Raw genomic sequence first — 20,380 nt, 5'->3', positions numbered from 1 at the left:
CCAAATATCAAGACCCCTTTGCCTCCATGGTGATGATGTACTATTCAGAGAGGGCGGGACCTGTTTCTGAATGTTTATGTGTGTAGGTGTCTCTTCACACTTGTGTGCCTGGTGCTGGAGGAGGGCAAAAGAAGACATGGAATCCTGTAGGGCTGCAGTGAGTTCCCTTTTGTTTCCTTGAGACAAGATTACACACATAGCCCTGGCTGTCCTGGAACTCTCTATGCAGACCAGGGTGGCCTCAGACGCATAGGTAGCCTGCCTCTACCTCCCAAATGCTGGAATTAAAGGTGTATGCTCTCATGACTGGCACATTGTTTATTGGCTTATTTTGAAGACAGGCACAAGTGCATGGGGGTGGCGATGACAGCTTCCATGTGTGTGTTCTCACCATGTGGATCTCTGGAACATAACTCAAACTCTCAGCCTTGATAGCTAATGCCTTTACTCAGTGAACCTCTTGCCAGCTCCACTCTTGAAATTTTGAATGAAGCATAGAGACTTTGGGTCTGGTTAATTTTGGTGTGTGATTTTTTTCTTTTTTGCAACGTGTTTTTAATAATAAAAAAGTTTATGGATGAGACATATAGCTCATTTGTAGAGTGTTGGCCTAGTATATGAGAGACCCTAGATTCAGTCCCAATACTAGTTTTAAAAAGGAGGATGAGAAAGAGGAAGAGGAAGAAGAGGTAGTAATTTGGCCAGTGTGATGGTGAACATCTTTACTTCCAGCATTCAGAGACAGAGGCAGTCAGCTCTCTAAGAGTTCAAGGCCAGCCTGGTGTATATAATGAATTCCAGGCCAGCCAAGGCTACATACCAAGAGCTTGTCCAAAAAAAAAAAAAAAAAAGGCAGGGGGAAGAGCATTTAAACGTCAGGTTTCTTAAATTGCCAGCAGGTGGCGCTAAAATGTCATGGTGGAAATGGAAGTAAGGCTGGGCTTTGAGTGTGGGAGGGATTCTAACTTGTTCCTCCTCAGGCTAGCTCCAGTCTGGGATTGGTAGAAGATGTGGTATTCACAAAGCGACCTTATTCTCTCCTTACTTCTACCAAAAGGCCTTTGTTCCTGGGGTAAAGAGACTCCCTCAGGGTAGGAGTGGGTGCTGTGTTTGAGATGGACAGATGCCCATGCAACCACCCTCTTCCTTCAGCCTCATGTTATTCTCCATCCTGGGTTGGCAACTCTTTCTTCAGAGGCCTGCAGGACCCAGACCCCACCTGGACTTTACCCTCCTTCTTGCCCAGGTGTGCGCTGGACACTCTTCAAACCCAGTCACATTGGGATGTAAGATTCTTCTTCCTGGTTTGGGGGAATAGGACTCTAGACTTCCCAAAGCCAGAACAGAGGTACAGGGTAAGACCTGGGTGAGAAACTAGACAGGCCATTACCTGTGGCAGCCTCTTCTGTGGTAACACCGACGGTACAGCCATCAATTGCTTTTACCAGTTTGCCGCATCCCTCTGACACCTGCAAAGGGCTTGCTCCTCTTTTAGAGATGAAGACACTGAAGACAGGAGGCATGCCTAACCAAGGTTATTTGGTGGAGGGCATAGCAGGACCCCGGTGAGGTCCCCAGGAGAGGGAACAAGTGATAGGTGTGGGCTGCTACTCTCATTTCCGGTCCTGATGCTGGTCTCACCCCATCCTTCCTGATGCTGGTCCCATCCCCTCCTTCCTTGATGTTCCATTGGTCCCAAAGCTTCACTTCTTCCAGTGCTGCTCAGCTTCCTCCGCCCTCCACCTCCACACCCTTGACACAGGCAGGGCATTTATTTCTGAAGGGGGCTTAGGGCTACAAGGGAGCATGAACAAGCCAGAAGCCCTTACCAGGGTCTCAGCTGTCAACCTGTACTGGTGATACGGGGTACATGGCTTACATAAGATCATCCCATGTATCTCCTGCAGCTCTGGCCAGCTTCTCCTTGTCCACCTAGTGGGCTATCCTTGCCCACAGTGTTGCAACCATTCCATAGCTTGTGGGTGATGAAGGTGATTGAGACATTTGACACCCCATTGGCTAATAGGGTTGATGCAACTGATCCGACTGGCTCAGTAGGTGTCTTCTTCCTCTATCATCCCTCCATATTCATCTTGTCCAAATCTGTACACCCAGTTCAAGAGGAAGACCTTCCCAGATAAAGGAGGAAGGTCAAGGGTATATACCAGGAGATGCACACCCCAGCTAGAACTGCTAGATAAGCTCTCAAGGTCCAACAGTTTCTGGGAGTTCAGGAAGCTAAATGTGTGGGGGTGAATCCCACCCCTTCCTCTACAGGGATTTAAAAAAAAAAAGGCTTATTTATTATGTATACAGTATTCTGTCTGCATGTATGCCTGCAGGCCAGAAGAGGGCACCAGATCTCATTATAGAGGGTTGTGAGCCACTACGTGGTTGCTGGGAATTGAACTCAGGACCTCGGGAAGAGCAGCCAGTACTCTTAACCTCTGAGCCAACTCTCCAAGCCTGCAGGGATTTTTTTGGGGGGTCCCCACCCAGGACCTCAGCCTTCTAGGATATTTTTTTTACCCCTCTCAAACTTTAATGTGTACCAGAATCACCTTGAGGCTGCTGGTTACAGATAGCTGGTTTCCATCCTTGGAATTCTTCTTTTACTAAATCCATAGTGATCCCAGAAATTTACCTAGTTAAGTTCCCAGGTGCAGGCAATATTCCTGGTTTGGGCTTCTGTTAGATTAGCAGGCCTTGTCTGGCTCCAGGCAATCTTGGCTAACCACTGGATTATCCAGCATTGAAGAAAATCTTTGCTTGTCTGGAGCACATCGGATAATCTATACTAAGAATATGGTTTGTGGTGGAGGTCCTAGGCCACACTCTATCTGTTAAGCCTCTAGAGGGGCTGGACACTGAGGCCAACGGTGTGGGCAGTCAGCCATGTTCCTCCCTATGCCTGTCCTCTAGTACAAACACCAGACACCATGGTTCTGGAGGGTGTTTGTGGCTGGCAGAATGTCATGTAAGCTGTCCTACATCATTGCTGGAGAATTAAGTATTCTGTGACTTCCTGGGAAAAGAATTGGCATTTTGTGCCTGGTTACTCTGGGATTCTGCTCTGTGTGCTTTATTCTGTTGTTTCCTTCTGAACTCTTCCACTGTGACAGTGACAGACTCTAGTGGCCTTGCAGAGCTCTCTGTTTTCCCAGCAAATCACTGACATCTGGGTGAGCCTTGGGACACCCGACTACTGCTATACTTGGATAACCACTGCTTAGGACTGTGGGGTTAATTTGTTCAGGTTCCTTTTCATTAGGCTTTGGGAACTTCCCTTACCAAAACAATGCTTAGGTTGTGCCCTAAGGGTTTCCCTGATTGAATGCTTTGGCCTGAGTATCCTAGGTCTGTCACCCCTACAGTCTAGAGGTCAGGAGGTTGTGGAAGCCTGGGTGTTGTTTTGTTATATAATCCAAAAGAATCCTCTTGGGTCTCTGGGTCTTAGTTTCCCCAGCTACAAATAGGAGTTTGGATGAATTCTGTTCCTCCTGGGAATGATAAGGCCCTAGAGCTGCTATGTACAGAGTACATGGGGCTGTTTCAGAGGTCAGGCCTGCCTGGTTTAGCACCACTCACCTGAGCCATGGACCCACAGGTTGTGCTGGGGCCCCCCTGCAGGGTTAGTCGATCTAGCCATTCAATGCTGTCTTTCCTGGATCCATCTTAAAAGCCGCAGCTCACTTTCTGCATTGTAGTTCTTGTGCCTTCCCTGTCCTTGCATTCCTGGCCTTGGGGCCAAAACAGGGAGGAATTCCTTATAGTGCCCACTAGTTACGTGGCTTTTATTCACAGACTCAGCATATGCTGAGGATGGAAGAAAAGAACAGGGGCCAGGCAGGGCCTGGAGAGTAGGGTGGCAGGGCAGCCATGCACGGATTGGATTAAGGAGTTTACAGAAGAGAATCTGCTGGCTGGGACAGACCCATGTGGGGCAAGGCTGGAGGCAGGCAGCATGCAGGAGGTCTGGCTAGATCTGCCCAGAGCAGATCCACCCAGGTAACGGCTGTGAGCCAGGAGGGTGGGACCGAGGTCACTTTAGGGTAGGGAGAGAGAAGAATGGGTGTGGGATTGGATGGCAGGCACCTTACCCCCTCAACTCCCACCCCCACCCCCAGGAAAATGGCATAGAGGACTGGTTAGGACACCTGACATCTGGTCCTTGATGCTGCTTTGGGACTTGGTGTATTTAACCAAGCTGGTCTCCTCTGGTGTTGTTGTCCTGCTTACGCTTGGACATTTGCCTTGGAGGTGACCACATAGGGCTGACCTGGGGACATTTGTAGGGAAGTTGGACAATCCTGGAGAGTGTGCCTAGGGCCTACCTGGATGAGTTCTGCCTGTGTAGGGAGGGGATTTCCAGCCAGGGTTCACCACCTCCCTCCTCTTCCAGACTTTTCTCTCTGTGCTTGGTGTGATCTCCCATATGAAGCTGCAGCAGGTGCTATCACCACTGCAATCCAGGCCCCCTAATGGGCCAAGGAAGACTGCACCTTTAAACTACTGGCCCGCCCTGTTGGCTCCTGACTTCCTGCCTAAACGCAAACAGACCAAAGCCCGGATCCTCCTGCTGGGCCCATTCCCACACAGCAGGGATCAGAAAAACCAGTTCCCCGGGTTTCACTCTCTGTCTGGGAACAGCAAAGTTTGGAAAGCGGCAAAGTCTCTCTGGGCTGTCCAGGAAGGTGACCCAGGGGCCTGGGAAGCCAGAGGAGTCCTGAGCAGGGCTTTGGGGCTGAAGATGCAGCCCATTTTCCGGGACACTTTCCACCGGCCTCTCCCTGGAGCTGAGGGTGGAAGGATGCAGGAGAAGGGGGCCATTAGCATTGGCGGGAGGGGGTGCGGTGCACAGAGCCAGGGCGCTTGGGGATTTTGCGCCAGCGCCGCTTGTCCCAGCGGCAGAGCAACAGCAGGCGGAAAGTGTCCCGGAAGGCTTTGTTGCAGAGTGCGTAGCACATGGGGTTGACAGTGCTGTTGACGTAGCAAAGCCAGTAGCCCAGCTCCCATAGGGTTTCTGGAACACAGTCCTTGCAGAATGTAGACACCAGCACCATGATGTTATATGGTGTCCAGGTGAGGATGAAGGCCAGCAGGATGGCACTCAGGGTCCGAGCTGCCTTCTTCTCCTTGACCAGTGAGAAGGTCTTTCTCTTGGCCAGTTGTTCCTTCCCTCGGGGTTTTTGGCCTTTGCCGCCTCGGTCTCGGCCTTTCTTGGTGGGCCTCTTGACTGTATTTGGGGAGCTTTTGGGAGGCTGCTTGGTGGGTGCCTGTGCCTCAGGATCTACCATAGGCATCTTGATCACCACTTCTGAGCCAGGCTCCTCACCTTCAGAGGATGTGAGGGACTCCATGGAGCCTTCATCCTCTTCCTCTTCTTCTTTCCAGCTGTAGGCCTGCAGAAGTCTGGGTGCCCGGCAACAGCGACAGCAGCGGCCTGGAGGTGACTCGGGTGAGCCTTCAGCTCCTGGCTGTGACCTCTCTGAGCTGCTGCTGCTGCCACCACCTTTGCCTGGTGTCTCAGAGCCCTGTAGGGCTGCTAGCTCCCGGGCTCGGTTTTCTGTCTCCCGGTAGATGCGCCAGTACAGCGTACACATGACTGTGACAGGGAGGTAGAAGGCGGCCATGGCTGTGCCAAAAGTGATGATGGGTTGGGAGAGGAACTGGATGTAGCACTGCCCAGCCAGCACTGTCCGCTCCCCAACTAGGTATTGCCAGAAGAGGATGGCTGGGGCCCAGAGAACGAAGGAAACCAACCACGCGAGGCCAATCATCAGAGCTGCCCTGCGGGGAGTGCGCTTGGCTCGGTAGCTCAGGGGTCGGGTCACTGAGAAGTAACGGTCAAAGCTGATGAGCAGAAGATTCATGACAGAGGCGTTGCTGGCCACATAGTCCAGGGCCAGCCAGAGGTCACAGGCCAGTGTGCCCAGAGCCCAGTGGCCCATGAGCAGGTATGTGGTATAGAGGTTCATGGAGAAAGTGCCAATGATGAGATCAGCACAGGCCAGGCTCAGCAGGAAGTAGTTGTTGACTGTCTTGAGCTCTGTGTTGACCTTGAAGGAGATGAGCACCAGCAGGTTGCCTGTCACTGTAGCCAGAGACAGGAGGCCTGTGGTGATCCCGATGAATGCCACTTGCCAGGGACCCTTTCCTGGTGCCAAGACGGTGATGTTGGGACTGACAGCAGGGGGCACTGAGGTGTTCATTGCAGCCAGGTGGAATGAAGGGGCAGCCCCTTCCTCCAGTCACAAGATTTTTCTCAGAGTAAGGGCATCACCTGAAAAGAAAGGACACGAGCTTTGGCTGGGCCACTTGGTACCTCTGGCAATTCTGAGTGGAAGATACAGCCCCAGACCTTTCAGAGTGCCAGGCCAGACAGCATCACCCCCAGGCGCTGGCACCTACTCACCGTGGCTAACAATGTGCTTTCCAGCCACAAGGAGATTTTTGCCCGCAGCATGGGGGCGGTCCTGAAAGCTAGGGACCTAAGTCCTCATTAGAGCTTCTGAATGGGTTCAGACTCTGAGCCTCAGTTTTCTCATTGGAAACATTTTCAAGTATTTTTACTTTATGTGTATGAGTATTTTGTCTACGCGTATGTCTGTGCACCACGTGTAAGTAGTGTTTGAGGAGGCCAGAAAAAGGGCATTCCCGGAACTGAGTTACACAAATTGTGACTACTTTCTGGGTGCTGGGAACTGAATCTGAGTTCTCTGGAAGAGGAGCCAGTGAGTTCTCTTAGCTACCAAGCCATCTCTCCAACCCCTAATTCCTGTTTTCTTTAAATTTCATGTGGCAGGAATTGGGAGGGTTCTTTTGTATACAGACCTGCGAAATTTTCCAAGCATTTTGTTCAACCTTATTAATGTCTTCATTTAAGAAGGACTTGCTACATGCCAGACACAGTGCTAAGCACCTAATCAAGTTATCTAATTGAACTGTCCTGCTCATCCTTAGCAGGAAGGCCCTTGCCATCCCTTTCTTCCTGGAGGCAATGGTGACTGAGCAGCTTCAACCTCTGCTATAGTGACAAGATGCCCAGTGGGATTAGAGTTTGCTTCCTCCACTTGCTGTGCACGGGCTGCTCCAGTGTGAGGCTTTCACCAAAGAAAGGGTGATGGAAAGAAGAAGAAAGCTCCAAAGAGAAGAAGAGGGTCGGGAGTAATGGACCTCCTCTGTAATCCCTGCACTTGAGAGGAGGACGAGGCAGAAGGATCAGGAGTTTAAAGTCATCCTCTGCTACACAGTGAATTTGAGGATAGCCTGGGCTACAGTTGAGGGCAGTGTTGAAACAGGGAATAGGGTACAGGAGAATGTGTGGTTTATACCTACACATTCTTCCATGGATTGTATGTGAAGCAGGACACAGGGGCGATGAACTCAGGTCCCAGACAGGTGAGGGTCTGGCCCCAGATGGGATGTGAGTGGCTCTCCTCCCTCTCTCTGGTCTGTTCCTGGGTCCCAGCTAAGAGTAGGGCAGCATGGGGCTGGAGAGATGGCTCAGCAAGTAAGAGCACCCGACTGCTCTTCCGAAGGTCCTGAGTTCAAATCCCAGCAACCACATGGTGGCTCACAACCATCCGTAACGAGATCTGACTCCCTCTTCTGGTGTGTCTGAAGACAGCTACAGTGTACTTACATATAATAAATAAATAAATCTTAAAAAAAAAAAGAGTAGGGCAACATGGGAGATAGGGGGATCCTCCAGACTTTTCTGGAACCTGGAGTCTGCCCCAGACACTAAAGTTGTGAAAAATGAAAGTCTAGGAGGCAGGGGAGACCTCCCGCCAAAGCCATGGCAGACCGAAGGGCCTGCTAAGCTGGAGCCCAGCTGCTGTGTGATTTGGTGGGTCCTTTATTGTATCCCCACCTGTCTACTAAAGAAACTTAGGGTCTTCCTAGCCTGAAGCTGTGGCCTGTAGGACTGAACTGTTGGCGAGATTCTTCCAGGTCCTGGTGTTGCTTGGGGTCAGTGACACAGAGAACCATTGTATTTAGTGCTACAGTTAGGCTGCCTGCATCTAACACTACACTTGATATTAGCTAAAAGGCTGTAGGAGAAGTGGTAACAAGCAAGAGGGTATTGGTATTGCCTTATTTGTTCTTTTCAAGACAGGGTTTTTCTGTATTGCAGCCCTGGTCATTCTGGAACTTGTAGACTCGGCTGGCCTTGAACTCACAGAGATCCACCTGGGTCTGCCTCCCAAGTGCTGGCATTAAAGACCTGTGCCACTACACCAGGCTTTGTGATTTTTTTTTTTTTTTTTGAGCCTAGACTGGCCTCAAAATTTCCATGTAATCAAGGATAACTTTGAATTCCTGATCTTCTTCCTCCTTGCCTCCCTGCCTCAAGTGCTAAGATTGTAGGTAAGGCCTGTCTGGATTTGAATCCACACTTTGCCATTTATGTAACTTAAGACTACAACAACAACAGCAACAACAACAACAACAACAGCCGCAGCAACAACAACAACAGCAACAACAAACCACCCATAAGATCTGGAGAGATGGCTCGGCAGTTAAGAGTGCTTACTGCTCTTCCAGAGTTCAGTTCTCTGTTTCCACATGTCAACTCACAAAGTGTTACATGCATATATGTGTAAGAAAATATCCATATTTATAAAATAAAAATAAATAAACCCTAAAAAATGAAATAATTCACTACAATACAATTCCCACACCTAAGGCTCAGGGAAAAACAGATAGACTGTAAAAGCCAGAGAATCAGGAGGCTTGCTGTGAGATGCTGTCTTACGGGAGTGTCTGAAGCTATTTCCGTAAAATCTCACCAATGTGACTGACTACACCTGAGCTGAGTAAGGACTACAGACCAGACGTACTAAAGTGGGAGCAGAAGGCCGATGAGGCTTCAACACGGCACAAAGACCTACAGGCAACTAAGGACGCTGGGAGTGAGAGAGATAGTCTTCCTCAGGGAAGAACATACCAAACGGTTACCCAATATCAGTGGTCAGCCCTGAAAACACACATACAAGTAACATTATGTAGACTGTGCAAGTTGCACTTACGCAGTTAGGTGTGTGTACACACACACATACACATACACACACATGCACACACATGTAACAACAAGTAAGGAAAAGAGTCTGTGAACTTGCAAGAGAGCAAGGTGAGGTATATGAGAGGATTTGGAAGAAGGAAAGGGAAGCTAAAATTCTGTCATTATATTATCTCAAAAATGAAAAATACTTAAAAATAAATCATTAATTAATTAATTAGTGACAGGCTCTTGTGACAGGGTCTCATACAGTACAGCTTTCCTGTGCAGCCACGGTGGGGAATGACTTCAAACTGCTGATTCTACCTCTTCCTCCCAGGTGATAGGATTACAGGCTTGCACCACCATATCTTATTTTATTGATTATTAATTTACTATTACTATTTTCTTTAAGTGATATGATGTCTATAACCATAGATTCCTCAACAGAGATGTAGGGATTAGCTAAGACCTTCAAGATAATGACTCAAGGAATTGTTGAGAAGATTAAATGAGTTTTTGAAAGTCATGTGCTTGAGAATGGCCCTTGATGTGAACACTGGGTCTCCATAAATTCAGTCTGTGTAGGAATGAGGGTTCTTTCCTGCTTAGGAGTGGCTACTTCTATTAAAAATATCCTTTAGTGAGGGGGGAATAGTCTTACCCAGGGGTGAACCCCCTAATTAGTTATCCAATACTAAGGGGTCAGCCCTGAAATAATATACATACAAGTAATACTAAATGGACTAAGCAGCTTGTATTTATGTATTTAGCCATACATACATATATATGTAACAATAACCACTAAAAAGACATCATGGTTTCAGAGAGAGCAAATTCTGGGGGTACAGGAAAAGGATTGGAGGGAGAAAAGGGAAGCGGGAAAATGATGTAATTGTATTTTAATTAAAAAAAAATCTCTCCAAAGGTTGGGTGTGGTGGTACACATTTGTAATTTCAGCATTTAGGAGGCAGAGGCAGTCTAGGAGTTCAAGGTTGACCTGGTCTACATAGTGAGTTCCAGGGTAACCAGAGCTACAGTGAGAAACCTTGTCTTGGAAAGAAAGAAAGAAAGAAAGAAAGAAAGAAAGAAAGAAAGAGAGGGAGAAAGAAAGAAAGGGAGAAAGAAAGAAAGAACAAAAGGGAGAAAGAAAGAGATAAAGAAAGAAAATAAATAAATAAATAAACAATTCTCCTAGAGGGCTTCGGTATAGCTCTTAGTAAATTACTAAGCATTACTAGGGCCCCATATCTCTGATGGTGCAATAGTGGTGACTGACGATAATGGTGCCTTGTGCTGTTGGACAGCTCACCCCAGTCACTGTTAAAAGTATTTCTGTCCGTTTATGAATTATCTTATTTAATCTCTGTGTGTGTGGTGTAAGGAATCAAACATGGGGCCTTACACATTCTCACCAATTTTTTTTTTTTTAAGACATTTCATGTAGTCTGGGCTGGCCTGGAACTCACGTTGATCCTCCATCTTCAGAGTGCTGGGATGAGAGGCAAAGGGTCCCATGCCAGTTTTACACAGCGTGGGTGACGAAATTCCATGCTAGCACTACAAATTGAGCGACTTCTCCAACCCCCACACTGACTCTCAGCAGGAAAACGACGCAGGCACAAGTTTACAGATAAGGGAACTGAGAGAGACCCAAGCAAAACAGTCAGAGAACCTGCAGAAGACCACACAGGAATGTACACTCAGGACTGGACCCCATTCTTTTCAGTGAAACTTCATTTATAAGAACCTACAACTAAACATTAAAAAACAGCCAAACAAAACCTCACAAAACCCCAAACAAGCACAATGAAAAGACCGAATATCATTGGAAACTAATTCACCAATTTGAAGTTTAAAAGCATTGCATTAAAACACAATTCGGCACCCACATCCACCCCACCAGCATTGTGCTTTAAGTCCAGGACTTTGCAGCTAGGCAGACACTTTGCCACTGAGCTACAGTCCCAGCTCCTGAGAGTCTTGATAGTGTGTATCCAGGCCAGTTTTGGACTCACTATATAACCTAAGTTGGCCTTAAACTCATAATTGAGCCTCCTTCCTTAGCCTTCTGGATGCTGGGATTAGAGGCTTGAGATAACCATATCTTGTAAAATATGATTATCTTTATCGCCCAGTCTTGTCACACGCCTTCTAAACTAAAGTCAAGCTCTGGACTAGAGGCTGGGATCAGGCTTTCTTCCCTGGTAAGACTGCTGCTGGCCACTATCTTGAGAATTTGCCCTGCATAGGTAATGTCTTTGGTTTTCTGAATTTGGGGTTGATTAATGTCCATTGCCCAGAGGGAATAACTGAGGCCCAGCAACATCGGAGAGAAGGCATTACTAAGGTCTCCTTGTTCTTAAACTGTGTACAGCCCCCTTTGTGTCAGCTCCATGTGCTTTGGGACAGCAGAGCTGAGCAAAGACTTGTAAAGGAACTAAAGTAGACTCTCTGGCTGATTGGAGAGGCTGCATCCTCCCAACTGCAGAGGCTCCTTGGCCACAAAATTTAAAGATGTCCCCAAACTCGATAGTAGATAAACTAATGTCTTATATAATGTGAAAAATATCAACACAAATACAATCTATTATGAATAAAATGTCTACAGCAGGATCTAGCCCTACACATGTGCAATCCTATTTCTTTAGTCCCAAACCCCAAACCTGACCCTGGTCCCCAAATAAATAGTTCTTTATTTACAAAAAGAGCAAGCTTGTTGTAGTGTTGATTGATTGATTGATTGATTGATTGATTGATTGAGACAAAGTCTTGAATTTGAAGTCAGGCTGACCTCAAATTCAGAATTCTTTGCTTTAGTCTTCCAATGCCAGAATCATAGCCATGTGCCACCAAGACTGATTTGTTATTTGATTTTTAAAAGTGTTCCAGGCTGGGCGTGGTGGCACACTCCTGTAAACCTGGTGCTCTAGAAGTAGAGATAGGAGGATGTGGAGTTCAAGGCCAGCCTCATTTACATAGCACGTTTAAGGCTAGCCTGAGCTATGTAAGACTGTCTTAAGAACAAAAATTAGGGCTGGAGAGATGGCTCAGTGGTTAAGAGCACGGATTCCTCTTCAGAGGTCCTGAGTTCAATTCCCAGCAACCACATGTTGGCTCACAGCCATCTGTAATGGGATCTGATGCCCTCTTCTGGTGTGTCTGAAGACAGCTATAGTGTATTCATAATAAACAAACAAACAAACAAATCTTTAAAAAAAAGAAAGAAAACAGAAGAAACAAAACAAAACAAAAAAGCAACAAAACAAATCAGTAACAAAGTTGCAATACTGCCTTTCTGGGTTATGAAGTTTTCTTTCCTCTCTGTCTCTGTTTTTTCTCTGTCTTTCATTTTCTTGTGCTGGGGACACAACCCAGAACCTTGTGCATACTAAGCATGTGCTTTACCATTGAGTCACACCCTGTATCCCTGTGACCCCTCAAGTTTTGCTCCAAGGTGAGTGTCTCATTTAACTTGCCCCAGGCTTGGCACTAGTACCTGGGACCCATCGCTCTGGAACTAGGCTCAGTGCTGTCCAGTCTTCCAACTGTTATCAGCACAATCTCCTAACCTGTCACCCTTTTCCCGACGTTCACTCCTCAGCTGATGAGCAGGATCCCAAAGCAGTCACACAGTTAATGACCTTGGCTCTTCTTCTTGACTCCCTGTCACAGTGCTCTGACAGGGGTGTCCACCCCAGCTCTTCCCAGGTTCTTATCTGCTCTTTTGTATGAAGGAAGATTTGGACTATCCTAGCATCGCTTCTTGGCCTTTTGGCTAAGATCAAGTGTGGACTATCCTAGCATCTCTGGGATCTGTGGAGGGTCCTGAATGCAACATGTTCAGATCCTGCACAGGGAGGGCTCAAATCCCTGAGGTGAAGCTGAAGGATTCAGGCCCCTTCACTGGGAGCTGCAGGGACAGCTTGTCCCAACGCTGGGTGGGAACATAGTGACTGATTCTTACTCATCCCAAGCTTCACTTAGAGACAAGTGGTGACTACCAAGAATGCACAAGTGCTTTTATTTGGTTTAACTTTTCTTTTGAGATGGGGTCTCATTACACAGCCCCGGGGAGCCTAGAACTTACTTTGTAAACCATGCTAGTCTAGTGGTAGAGGTGGGAGGATGTGGATGTCCTCATTTACACAGCAAGTTTAAGGGTAGCCTGAGCTATGGGAGACTTTATTTTAAAAGAAAAAACAAAACAAAACAAAACAAATCTCTGCGAGATCCACCTGCCTCTCTGCCTTGGGGTGCTGGCATTATAGATGTGAACCCACATGCCTGGCTAAAGCAAATACTTTTAATACAGGACACTGGAGAGAAAGGATCAATATTCTCAGAGGCAAGGCAAGGCTGGCAGTCTCTTGCCTCGATGGCTAGAAATCTCTGCTAAATCTTTTTTTAGTGGTCAAATTGGTAGCCATCATACTTAGGACATGTGGTGCACTAGATATATGCTCTTCCCCCTTTTCTGCTGGACACTTTTATCTCTGTAGTACAGGTGAGGTATCTGAGGCTCAGAGGGCTGAGTGGGTTTCTGATGGTCCCACAGGAGGTAGTGGTATTGGGACTGTGACTTTAACTTTCCTCTTCAAGGCCTGTGTTCATTCTACTTGGCCCATTGCTCTGTGCCTCTCTGATGTTCTCTCTCTGGGAATGTGTAAGGAGAAAGGGCAGAGGTTCTAGAGTTAGGTTCTCAGCGTCCTTTGGACCTTCCATTCTCCTCAGAGATTCAGCTCTAGCTGCTCGTGAGCCTGCCTTCCCATTACAGTGAGAGCAGAAAGTGTCGGAGTTTCCTGATCACCTACTGTAGTCCTTGCTGTGCCACCTTGGCAGATCTTGTCACCGCAGCCTCTCAGGTGTTGAAATGATGCATCTATGCTACTATCCCTAACCAATTTGTCCTTTCTTTTTCCTTTCCTTTCCTTTCCTTTCCTTTCCTTTCCTTTCCTTTCCTTTCCTTTCCTTCCTTCCCTGGACACTGAACCCACTTACTTATGCTAGATTTCTAGCTGTCTTTCTTTCTTCCTTTTTCTTTCTTTCTTTCTTTCTTTCTTTCTTTCTTTCTTTCTTTCTTTCTTTCTTTCCTTCCTTCCTTCCTTCCTTCCTTCCTTCCTTCCTTCCTTCCTTCCTTCCTTCCTTCCTTCTTTCTTTCTTTCTTTCTTTCTTTCTTCTTTCTTTCTTTCTTTCTTTCTTTCTTTCTCTCTCTTTCTCTCTCTCTTTCTCTCTTTCTCTTTCTCTCTTTCTCTCTTTCTCTCTTTCGCTCTTTCTCTCTCTCTCTCTTTCTCTCTCTCTGTCTCTCTCTCTGTGTCTGTCTCTCTCTCTCTGTCTCTCTCTCTCTTGAATAGGGTCTCAGGCAATCCAGGCTGGCTTTGAGCTCCCTGTCTGCTGAGAATAACTTTGAACTTCTGACCCACCAGTCTCCACTTCCCAGGTGCTGGGATTACAGATATGGACCACCACACCCAATGTGGTGCTAGGGGCTAAACCCAGGGGCTCTTGATTGCCAGATGAGCAGACTACCAATGAAACTACATTCTCAGCTAGTTTCTCATGTTGTTTTTAAAAAAAAGTTTAAAATTTCTCAGTGTGGTAGAGCATGCCTTTAATCCCAGCTTTTGGGAGGCAGAGGCAGGCAGATCTCTGAGTTTGAGGCCAGCCTGATCTACAATGTGAATTCTAGGACAGTCAGGCTACCCAGAGAAAAGCTACCTTGGCTTGAAAAGCAAACAAGCAAATAAGAGTTTAATTTGTGCGTAAGTTTGCCTGCCTATGTGAGTGCGTGCTACATTTCCGGGTACAGTAAAGGCCGCCAGAAGAGGGTGTCTGGTCCCCTGGAACTGTGGTTACAGGTGGTTCAGCCACCTGATAACGGGTGCTTATAAGTGATTTCATTTGAGGTCTCACTATTTAGCCCAAGATAGTCTTGAACTCACAGCAATCCTCCTGCTTCAGCCTTCTGAGTGCTGGGAGTACAGGTGTGCACCATCATGCCTGGCCTAACTTTTATATGTATGCATGTATACACTGAGTTGTTTTCCCATTACCTATGCCAGGCGGACTGATCTGTAAACACCTGGGGATTCTCCTAGCTCTGCCATCTCTGTCTCCTATATCCTTTTTTTTTTTAAAAGAATTATTTATTTACTTAGTATTTATTTTATGTATATGAGTACACTGTTGCTGTCTTCATTCACACCAGAAGAGGACATCAGATCCCATTACAGATGGCTGCGAGGCACCATGTGGTTGCTGGGAATTGAACTCAGGACCTCTGGAAGAGCAGTCAGTGCTCTTAACCACTGAGCCATCTCTCCAGCCCTTCCCATATCCTTGTAGGAGCATCCGGATTAAAAGCAAGTGAAGATGCTTGCTTTTATGTAGGTTCCTGAGGTTTGAACTCAGGTCCTCATGCTTGCATGGCAAGCAAGTTTACTCACTGAGCCATCTCTCTTTAACTTTTCACTGGGGAGATTTCACTATGTGTTTGTTGATGGCTACTGGAGGATGGTAGTCACGAATTAACTTGGTTTCTAATGATTTTAATCATCCTGGGGCTGAGAGTCAGGGTGTTGGGGTTCAGTAATGGAACCAGAAGTTTTATGAAGTAGGAGTTCAGAGTTAGATCTCTGATTGAAAGCACATCCTATTAAACATGCATGGAGGGGCTGGAGAGATGGTTCAATGGTTAAGAGCACTGGGTGCTCTTATAGAGGACTGTGGTTCAAGTCCTAGAACCCATATGGTGCCTGACCACAGTCTGTAACTCTAGTCCCTAGGGGACTCAAGGCTCTCTTCTGGCCTTCAGTGGCACTAGGTAGGCATGTGATGCACAGATATACATACAGGCAAGACAGCCCATACATAGCAAATAAAAATATTATTTTATTTTTTTTTTGCTTTCGAGACAGGGTTTATCTGTCTAGCCCTGAATATCCTGGAACTCACTCTGTAGACCAGGCTGGCCTCAAACTCAGAGATCCACCTGCCTCTGTCACCCAAGTGCTGAGATTAAAGTCTTGTGGTAGTACCTCCCGGCCTAATAAGTCTTAAACAAAACAGAAAGAGCATTCACGGAGGAGCTGAGAGATAGGGATTGCAGGGTGGGGCAGGCAGGAACCTCTTAGGTCAATCCTTAGCTTCAAGCTTTTGTCACACTGACCTTAGGCAAGTCACCATACCAACCTGAGAGCTTTTATGTAGGATGGGGCAGAGTTTCTAGTATGAGTTTGTGTGTGAAGGTGTGTGCAGTGCTGTATGAGACTAGGGATGGTGGGGGTGAGCTCATAGGTTTGTGGGGATGGGTTTGGATCTTGGGGTTTTTCATGGTTTAGGTACAAGAAGGTGTTAAGAAATGCAGAGAGTGATTTTTTGCCCAGGACTTCGGCCTCCTGCTGAAGACTGTTGGGAGCCTTTAATAATATTACTATTATTATCATAGCAACTGATATTTACTGGCTGCTTGAGTATACCAGACATGGCTCTACGAATTAGATGCATAATTTAATTTACTTGTTATAACTCCTTGAGAATAGATTCTATTACCTCCTATTTGCAACCAGAGGTGACTTTAAAGCCCATCAATGATGCACTCGTCTGCCTCTGAGACCCGTCTCTGGGAGCCCCGACCCTAAGCTGCTCTTGATGGGGTGTGCAGGAGAGTCGCAATGGTCTCTTCACCTGTTTCCACTCGCTTAGCCAAACCCTAGTTTGAATCACCAAGCGGTCCTTGCTTTAGATTCTGGCCTGTGTATGTGTCATTTATCTGTGTGATGAATAGTGACAGGGTGGGGGAGGGGCGATCTAGCCATAACTGACGAGGAAGAAAGGTAGTATCTCTGCTTGCTTCATTTATTGGTTTTATCTTAGGGCTTGCTACATAGTAATTGCTCAACAAATATTTGTGGAATAAATGCATGAATGTGTACATGGAGAGGGGTTATTCCTAATGACCTGAGGCTCTGGAGGTTGAAGATGAGCCTATGGGGATGATGACCAGCTCTGGAGCAGAGTTTAGGGGCCCCTTGCTTTTATGATCCCTTACCCACCAGGCCTCAGTTCTCTTGGGTCAGTCAGGGCGTGTCTGTCACAAGAGCACAGGAGAAAAATAAGAAAGAGCACTTCCTCTGCTCAGTGGTTCAAGAAAACCCTGCCTCATTGAGAGGCACAGGGAAGCTAAGTGAGGTTCACAAATAGATGTGGAGTGGTGTGTGTGTGTGTGTGTGTGTGTGTGTGTGTGTGTGTGAAGTTAATATGGGTTGCAAGAGTTAAGGGATGAGGTCAGAGTTTCTAACACAAGGCAGGCCAGACTGATGACCGCCAGGACCCTGAACCAATCTCTAGGGACTGAGGATCTGGCTGGTGAGAGGAAGAGAGAAAGGAATCACTGGGGGAGGCTAGAAAGAGGATGGGGGGAGAAGGATTCCTGAACATTAGACTTTCCTGAGCCTGGGCAGGGAGTGCGAGGGGAGGCAGAGGGTGACAGCATGCTGGGGAGATTCAAGAAGGAGGCGTGGAGCCATCTTGATATTCTGGGGCTAGAAGCTGTCAGAAAAATCTGGCTGGGGCCGTGATAACACTAGGGAGAAGGTGGTCTTCGGAGAGAGCTGTGGGATTGGGCCCCTGGGTAAGTGGGTAGTCCTGGCCAAGGCTTTTGACTGTCCCCTTCTTTAGGGGCCATGGGTCAGAAGCCAGCCTTTCTGGGTAGCTCCCAGTAGGTTAGCTTTTCACTTCAGGTGGCTCTTGGTTCATTAAAGGTTCACAACACTTCCACCCCTGATCCCCTGGCCCTGGAAACAAGGAAGTAAATAAAAGGAATGGCTCTCATGTTTTGGGCTTAAGCTACTACTGGGAGCTCCAGCTAACCTATCAGAGGTCAGTGGTCATTAGTTAAATGCTCCAAAAATACACTGCTGATCTGAAGGAGGGGCATCTGTCAAAGAACCATGGCCAAAATTGCTCACCAGCGATGGACTTTGACTAGTTGACCATCTTTAACCAGGTTGGGAGAGCCTGGCTGTTAGCAGGCTGCAACCTAGACCTTGCTCTGCAAGTGTGGCATCAGCCATTCTGGCCCCCTCATCCTCCGCCCTGCATGCCCCCAGATCCTCACTCCTGTGCTCCTCCCCCTTTCCTTTCTTCTCTCTCTCTCTCCCTCCCCCATTCTTCGAGGCATCACCATGGCATCAGAGCCGAGCAGAAACTCAGCTCAATTCACCCACCTCTTCTCTGCCTGCCTGCTTGGGAGCCCAAGATCCTGCCTCGCAAAGCTTGCTACACCCTTCCCTTTCCCACCATATCCTAGCCTCCTGTTCATGGAGGAGGCAACACAGTATTATGCTGAGGGTGAGGAGAATGGGGTTCAGTTACCGATGGGGCTGCTATGTTTCCCTAATGGGGCTATGGGTACGTTCATTTTGCCTTTTTAGCCTCGCTTTCTCTGACTGTATATTGGGACAGCTCTGCCTAGACCTTTCTGGACACTTAGAACTTCCTATTGCTCTTCAAGATCCATTAAAGCCAAAGCTTCCAGTCCAGCATGGAGGTTAGAATGATACCTTGTAGCCCTGTCCTACCATCTCTTCCTCTTACATATCTCAACAGCGATCATGGTTTGCCTTGTAGCTGAGATCAGAGGGTAGAAAGCTTTCCTTGGGCAGCTCATGGAGTAGCTGGTTACTCTGAGACAGGAGACTGGCTACTGGAGACTGCTAGCCGGTGAGGCAGGGGTCACTGAGCCAATGGGATGAGCTGCAGATAGATGTGCACTGTAAGAAGAACTGAACCCCTCTCCACTGGCGCTAAGAACCTCTAAGGTGAAGAAATTTCCATGAGCCAACTGCCCCTTCTCCAGACACCTGTCTTAGAGGTGGCAACTCCAAGAGTCAGAGCCTCTGGATTTAACTCATCCTTACTGGAGTCAGGGAACATGTGTGTGCATCAGTACCCTTGTATTGCCCGAAACCTGCCTTCTGCAAGCCAAAGATACAAAAACACAGGGAGGGCCCTCTGGGTCCCCTCGCGTGCCAGGACCACATTGTCTGGGTGGTGTGGCTATCCATGTGCTTATCTGTCTCCAAAGAGCACTGGGGCTTTTTGCCTGGTCTCCTGCTGGCTTCTGGCCCAACACCCACCTTGGCATCCAGCTTGTCCATCTGGCCAGCAGCCTCATTCAATCCATCTTGGGGGGCTGAAGGTGGATAGGGGAGGTAGGATTCAGGGTTTCCTGAAGGAGGAGAGAAGGAGGCTCTGGGACTGGTGTCCCCAAAAGTATGTACATGGGGTCACTCTTCAACTAGGTGCTGGTAGCCAGGGCTGCCTCCTGCCCTTCCCCTTCTGCCTTTAGTGTGCTGGGGGATCTGCTAACCACACAGCCATCTAATCTCTTCTGAAGTCTAGGTTGAGTTTCCTAAGAAGGTCTTTACCTCTTCTGCCAGCTAAAGCACAGAAAAACATCAGATAAATCCACTGAGAAGCAGCAGACAGGGTGTTTGTAGCAGCCAATGCCCACTGCTAGAGAGCCCTCTTGGCCTCTAGACCCCTCCCTGGCCACCTCCCCTTTCAAGAATCCACCCCCATTCCTGTCTCATCCTTGTCCCTGCCCTGTCTCAGAGGACCCTGATGCTTCTGCACCCAGCTCAACACAGCCCCTCCCAAGCCCTTCCAAATGTACTCACCATGGGACCGGAGAGGGGTCTGTAGGGTCCTCAGCTTCAGTGCTTCTCCGGGGGCCTGCAGTGTCTCCTGGGACCCAAACACCTGGCTCCCGGGGGGAGCTGCGCCCTGTGCTGGCAGCCGGAGAGGCACAGCCAGTGATTGGCATGTCCCACCCCCTGGCACGCCAGCCTTGGGGGGGAGGGAGGAAGGGAAAGAGAGGGAGGGAGGAAAGGGAGGAAAGAAAGGGAGGGGGAGCAGGAGGGAAGCCTCAGGCAGCATCTGGGGTTGGACTAAGTCCTGGAGTGTGCCCCCCTTGTCCACAAGGGCACCCACTTTGAGCCTCGAGAGGGAGGAGGCAGGACATGAGGAAAGAGAGCCCAGGAAAGCTAAAAGTCCAAGAGGAGAGAGAAGGCGGATACAGGGAGACAAACACCCACACCCACTGCACACAGACTGGCGGCACACACACACACACACACACACACACACACACACACACACACACCCTCTCACAAAGGCACACTCTGTTTCCCGGGCACCTTCCCCCACCCAACCGGAAAGCCCCCAACTCCTGTGCACCATGTCCCAACACACATGCCCCGACACACATGCCCCATTATTCACATGCCTGCTTCCTTTGCATACCCTCCCCCCATGAACATGCCCACGCGCCCACCCACCCACCCACCCAGCCACACACCCTGCTCTTCCTC

The 20,380-nt window shown here is 48.1% G+C and overlaps 1 protein-coding gene across 2 annotated transcripts; it reads right to left on the bottom strand.

The window, feature by feature from the left end:
- Positions 1-538: 538 nt before the first annotated feature.
- Positions 539-20,140, bottom strand: Chrm1 (cholinergic receptor, muscarinic 1, CNS). 2 transcript variants are annotated; one of them, NM_001112697.1, is made up of 3 exons: positions 19,688-20,140; positions 19,145-19,236; positions 539-6,283 (listed from the first exon to the last, which is right to left on the bottom strand). In NM_001112697.1, exon 3 carries the CDS (start codon positions 6,210-6,212, stop codon positions 4,830-4,832), a length of 1,383 nt encoding a protein of 460 aa, NP_001106167.1. In that variant the 5' UTR covers positions 6,213-6,283; positions 19,145-19,236; positions 19,688-20,140; the 3' UTR covers positions 539-4,829. The 2 variants fall into 2 exon arrangements, with proteins under 2 accessions (NP_001106167.1, NP_031724.2); NM_007698.3 differs by lacking the exon at positions 19,145-19,236.
- Positions 20,141-20,380: the final 240 nt, after the last annotated feature.

Source organism: Mus musculus, chromosome 19, assembly GCF_000001635.26.
Source record: "Mus musculus strain C57BL/6J chromosome 19, GRCm38.p6 C57BL/6J".
NCBI lineage: Eukaryota > Metazoa > Chordata > Mammalia > Rodentia > Muridae > Mus > Mus musculus.
The sequence above is the reverse complement of the archived record's forward strand: the minus strand, read 5'-3'. Positions and strand labels throughout refer to the sequence as shown.